Source organism: Manihot esculenta, chromosome 12, assembly GCF_001659605.2.
Source record: "Manihot esculenta cultivar AM560-2 chromosome 12, M.esculenta_v8, whole genome shotgun sequence".
Classification (NCBI taxonomy): Eukaryota; Viridiplantae; Streptophyta; class Magnoliopsida; order Malpighiales; family Euphorbiaceae; genus Manihot; species Manihot esculenta.
Genome location: NC_035172.2, coordinates 7,779,291 through 7,785,334, shown reverse-complemented (window position 1 = coordinate 7,785,334; position 6,044 = coordinate 7,779,291). Strand labels below are relative to the sequence as shown.

General features: G+C 36.9%; 1 protein-coding gene across 1 annotated transcript; it reads right to left on the bottom strand.

Moving 5' to 3' along the window:
* Window positions 1-1,158: 1,158 nt before the first annotated feature.
* On the bottom strand, window positions 1,159-3,577 carry LOC122725257 (zinc finger BED domain-containing protein RICESLEEPER 2-like). The gene is made up of 2 exons (XM_043962287.1): window positions 1,513-3,577; window positions 1,159-1,259 (listed from the first exon to the last, which is right to left on the bottom strand). Exons 1-2 carry the CDS (start codon window positions 3,575-3,577, stop codon window positions 1,159-1,161), a joined length of 2,166 nt encoding a protein of 721 aa, XP_043818222.1.
* Window positions 3,578-6,044: the final 2,467 nt, after the last annotated feature.

Sequence of the window (6,044 nt, the reverse complement as noted above, 5' to 3'; positions counted from 1 at the left end):
TCTTTATTGATTGTAGGCTAGTAATATCCTTGCTGAAAGATCTCGTTTACCAACATGGTTGCACCCTCATGAACTTCGTAGACCTCCTGATGTATCTCTTGGATCACCTTGGCTGCCTCTCCTGGGCCTACGCATCTTAGCTATGGGCTGGATTTTTCCCTCCGGTATAGGGTCCCTCTTATTGCTTGATAATTGGTAGCCTTAGCTGCAATTTTTTGGGCTTCTACTTTATCCTCAAATAATTTTCCCATTTCAAGGTACTCTAGGTATGGGGTCATCCAGCTTCATTTTTCATCGATTTGCATGATGGGGGTTGGCTTTTCAAAGGTGGCGGGTGCCAATTTATTGCACATACACTTCGTTTGGGAGTTGTCCTAATTCCTCTACAGACAATTTACTGAGTAGATCTGCCTCCTCATTCTCTTCTCGGGGTATTTTTAATACTGGACAATGATTTCTTGCTCACCGAGCTCGGCTTCTAGAGCTCGTACTTTGGCTAGATACTTCTGCATAATGGGATCCTTTGCTTGGTATACTCCTATTATTTGATTCACTAGAAGCTAAGAATCGTTGTTTATTCTGAGATTAGTTGCCCCCACACTCAAGGCTATCTGCATTCTGTTCAGGAGAGCTTCATATTCTGCCATGTTGTTAAACGCCGATAATCTGAAGCGTAGGGTAGGCCTGTGCAATCGGTCGGTTCGGTTCCGAACCGAACCGAACCGAAAAAACCGAAAACCGAAATGTTAAAATTTTAAAAACTGAAAAAACCGATTATGATGATATAACCGAACCGAACCGAACCGATAAAAATCGGTTCGGTTCGGTTCGGTTCGATTCAAACCGAAATCTGCAATTTTTTAAAAAATTATCGGTTCGATTCGGTTCGATTCAAACTAAAATCTGCAATTTTTTTAAAATTTTCTATTTCTAATTTCAACAAAATAATACAATAAATATTGTCTGAATACACAATAATAATATTTAAAAAGTACACAATAATAATACTTAAAAAGTCTATATACGGCCATATAAAATTTAAAAGTACATATAAAATCAGAATTCAACATAATAAATTCGCAACAACATATTAAATCCACAACATATTAAATCCACAACAATAAATTTAGAACAAAATATCATTTCCACAAACAATTTTTAACAAAATATTAAATCCACAACACCCTTCAACAGCATATCTGAATCTGATCCCACAAAATGTTGAGTTGAAACTTGAAACATATTTAAAAGACTGAAATCTGCATAAAAAAAAAGATATGTAAAAATCACTTTGATTCATTGTCATGAAATAAATTTAAATTTTTAATAATTAATCTTACATTTATAATGTAGGAGTAGAGCATGATCCACCTAAACCATAGGTGATTCCAACAGACGGTAATTCTACAAATAATAATAAGCTAAAAAAATTAATATATATATATATATATATATATATATATATATATATATATTGAAATTAACACAAATATGAAAGTGTATATAACATACCTTCTTCAAGCTTTTCAAGTTCCTCTAGATCTTCCTCAACATTTACTTGAATATTTAATGGACGAATCCAATTTTGCACACATATCAGGCCCTCAACAATTTTAGGAGTTAGGGAACTCCTAAAGGAATCTAGCACTCTTCCACCAGTACTGAATGCACTCTCTGAGGCAACTGTGGAAACTGGAATTGCTAATATATCTCTAGCCATTTTTCCTAGAATAGGAAACCTTTCAGAATTTATTTTCCACCATTTCATGATATCAAAATCATCCTTTTCCTCTTGAATTGCCTCACTTAGATACACCTCTAACTCTGTTTTTGAATCAAACCCACCAGATTCCTCCAACTTCTGCTTCTTGTAGTGATGCTTCAAAAAGAATTTAGGCTTAGGGTTTATTGAACCGGTAGTAGAGCAACTCCCACTTAATTGTTGTGAACTATTATCATTGAATTGCTCAACATCAGGTTGATACATTTTCTTGTATTCATTGAACAAATCAAATAAACAACTCTTGACCTTATTGAATAGCTCTACACCTTTCTCTTTACCATACATTTGGGAGAAAGAATACTCCATAAACTCAAATTTGTCACGAGGGTCAAGAACAACTGCAAAATAGATAATTTTATTCATTTTATCCACATCTCCCCAATACTTGTCAAATTTAACCTTCATTCTTTCCCCCATGGATTTCATATCAAGATCATTGCTATTAATCCATTGATTTAAAATAAAGGCTAAGTCACTAACCTCACTGAAAAATAGGTTTGATGTGACATACCTTGAGCCCGAGATACGCAAAGTGAGCTCATAAAAATGAGCCAACATATCTGCCATCTTCCTAACTTGTGTCCAATCATAATAGTCAGGTATGCCATTCTCTCCCATATCAATTTTAAACATAGGATCTTGTGACTCGTACCTCTCAAATGCCCTTTCATATTTTTGAGCTGTATTTAACATCAGGTAAGTTGAATTCCATCTAGTTGGGACATCTAAACATAATGAAGATTTGCTTTCAATTTTTTCATGAAGCACACACTCCTTAAATCTCTTCAATCTAGCTGGAGAACTCCTGATATATCTTACTGCATCTCGTACTTTCATCACTGAATCATTCACATCTTTTAAGCCATCCTGGACAACTAAATTGATGATATGTGCCATACATCTCATATGCAAGTAAGTAGAGTTAGCAACACTAACACCCCAATTAGCAAGCTTCTTTTTCAAATAAGATATGGCCACATCATTAGAACTAGCATTGTCAACTGTAACAGTAAACACTTTATCCAACCCCCACTCTAGCAAGCAAGTCTCAATTGCTCTACCTACTGCTTCACCTTTATGACTTGAAATGGGACAAAAATTAATGATTCTCTTATGCAACTTCCAATCATTGTCAATAAAGTGAGCAGTTATGCACATGTAATTAATGCGTTGCAATGATGTCCATGTATCTGTAGTAAGACTCACTCTTTGACAATTGTTCTTAAAAAAAGATTTCAATTTTGATCTCTCCTCAATAAACAAATCATAACAATCACGTGAAATTGTCCAACGAGAGGGAATCCTAAATCTAGGACAAATTGCTGTCATGAAGCTTCTAAAACCTTCTCCTTCTACAAATCTAAAAGGCAATTCATCAATGATTATCATATGGACAAGGGCCTTCCTAATTGCATTATCATCATACTTCCAAGTAGTAAGAGTGCCTAAATCATTCACATCATTATCACTTGCATTTTTTTGCAATGATAATTGTGCTTGTCTAGTCTCAATGAAATGAGGATGCTTTTTGCATGAATTAAGGTGATTCCTAAGTGCAGTTGTTCCATTTCTTTTTGGATCACAACAAAAATCCTTTTTACAGTAATTACACTTACCTTTTAATTCACCTTCATCACTAACGAATTTTGTGAAGTGATCCCAAACTTCAGACCTTGGCTTTACTGGTTTTCTCTTTGCTTTTGATGATGTGGTTGTTTCTGTTGAAGCGTCAGTATTAGTTTGATTCGAACCACTAATACTATTTTGGAGCATTTGATCATTCTGTGACGCCATGATTCACCTAAAAAGTAACAAAAATATTCAATTGAACATAAGCTTAAATTAATTAATAACAATATAAAAAATATCTCACCTAACAACATATCTTTTCTCAAAACTGTTGCCTTTAGATTTACCATAAAAATGAGAATAGTGTAAGCATTTCATTGTTCATGCAAATATAAGATAAAAAGGAACTACCAAATAGCACTGGTAATTGCTATATATCAACTTGAAGGAATTTGCATTCACTTAAATATCTCATAGGACTGATCTTCTCATTATTACCACACTATGCATCTCGTCCCATCTCAAGGCTCAAGCATTACTCAAGATGGCATCAACTGATAATGAGATCAACTGACCATATGAGCCAATCCTAAATTGCCTTAATTGCCTTAATTGATAAACATGGCAAATACTTAACCTCACTCACAGAAATAATTGGAGGATTTTGATTCCCAAGGCCCCAGTTTAGTCAAAATTCAGAACTTTTATTCATTTTCCTGCCTTCTTCTTTAGGAAAAGAATCAAGCATTTAGTGAAGATCCTTGGTGAAAATGCCAAAACCATAAGATATTTAGAAAGATATTGGGTGAAAGAAACCAGAACAATGAAACGAAGCTAGCTCTATTTTTGACAATATCAAGGGAAAAAACAAAATTAACAATTATGTATCTGAAACCCCAAATCTTTTTATCATATTTGCAGAAAATGAAAGCTTTTTTCTTCCCATTTGCTAGTCAGAGAGAACCCAAGATTCAATATATTACATATCATTTTACTATTTTGATTTTAACAAACAAATATTAAGGACCATATGCATTTCCTTCAAGCTCCAAATTATACGAGGAGAAAAAGAAAAAGAGAACCACTTATCAGAATCTAATTTTTCCAGCTCTCATTACTTTAACATTTAACATTTTCCAGCTCTCATTACTTATAAAGAAAGGTAGAGTAATTTGACAACTCCAAATTGCTTTCAGATAATGAACAGGCTAAACTACCCATTTGATCATTATTACATTACTCAAATTATAAGAGTTGAAGAAGGTTTGAGCTTTTGCCATGTTACCTTAACAGAGATTGATGGCGAGCGACGGGAAGAGGGTGAGCAACTCCCACTTCTTTCAGCAGATCGATGGGAAGAGGGCGAGCGATTTGTGACTTCGTTAGGGTTAGGGATTTTAATTGGGTTCGTGAATAAGGGTTTCGTTTCGGGATTAGAGGGTTCATGAATAATGGGATTAGAGGGTTCGTGAATAACAGAATAAGGGTTTCGTTTCGGGCTGGGGGGAGGGGAAATTGGGAGGGGGGAGGCGAACGCCTGGGCCGAGGGTTGGGGGTGCTGGCCTGGGTTGGGTATCAGAGGGGGAGGGGAGGGCTCGGGCTTGGGCTTGGGCTTGGGATTAGAACCGAAATCGGTTAGTTCGGTTTGATCGGTTATTTAACACGTTTAAACCGAACCGAACCGAAAACCGAATAATTTTAAATATACTAACCGAACCAAACCGATCATCCCGATTAACCGAACTGAAAAACCGAAATTAATCGGTTCGGTTCGGTTTTTCGGTTTAAACCGAAAACTGCACAGGCCTAGCGTAGGGCATAGCACACTCTGCACTCATCTGGCCCTTTCAATATAATTCCTATCCCACTATCTGTGGAACTCAAACTCAATGCCCCATCTACGAATAGGTTCCATCTGAATTCATGCGTTGTTGGTCCCCCTATTTTTCTTCTACTGAACTCGGCAATGTGTCGTCCTGCTCTTTGTTATCTGTGTTGAAGGAGCACTCAGCTATAAAGTTAGCTAAGGCCTGGGCTTTGATGGCTGTCCGAGGTCGGTAAATAAGGCAGTACGGACTGATTTCTACGGACCATGCTAGCATTCGTTCTGAAGTCTTGGGCTTGTGTAAGATCTTTTTCAAGGGTTGGTCAGTCATTACTACTCCCTGGTGGCCTTCCAAATACATCCTAAACTTCCTCACTAACAACAACAAAGCGAATGTCAGTTTCTCAATATTCATGTATCTTACCTCGGCATCTCTGAGCACCTTGTTAATATAGAAGATAGGCTTTCGGACCCCTGCTTCTTCTCTCACTAGTACGACACTCACTACCTTCTCGGATGCAGTTAAGTAAATCAATAGTTCCTCTCTTGCTAGGGGACTGCAAAGCACCTATGGGGAACTGAAATACTCCTTAAGGTTTTTAAAGGCTTCCTGGTAATCTTCTGACCATTCCAAGTTCGGGACCTTCTTTAGCTTATTAAGGAAAGGTAGGCATCTCTCTACTAACTTGGACATGAACTTGTTGAGTGCTACTACTCTTTCTGTAAGTCTTTGTATATCCCTTACACAAGTTGGCTCAAGCATAGCCCTTATGGCCTCTACTGTAACGACCCAAAAATTGGACCGCTACCGGCGCTAGGATCCAGATCGGCTTAAGGCCGCCGGGACCCGTAGCAAGCCAAACATTC

Excerpts from the sequence above, each read along its gene's own strand:
- LOC122725257 (XM_043962287.1), bottom strand. The coding sequence starts at position 3,577 with ATGGCGTCACAGAATGATCAAATGCTCCAAAATAGTATTAGTGGTTCG. Across the intron at positions 1,260-1,512 it reads ACTTGAAAAGCTTGAAGAAG|ATTTCAGTCTTTTAAATATG; the intron begins GTATGTTATATA and ends TTTTTTATGCAG.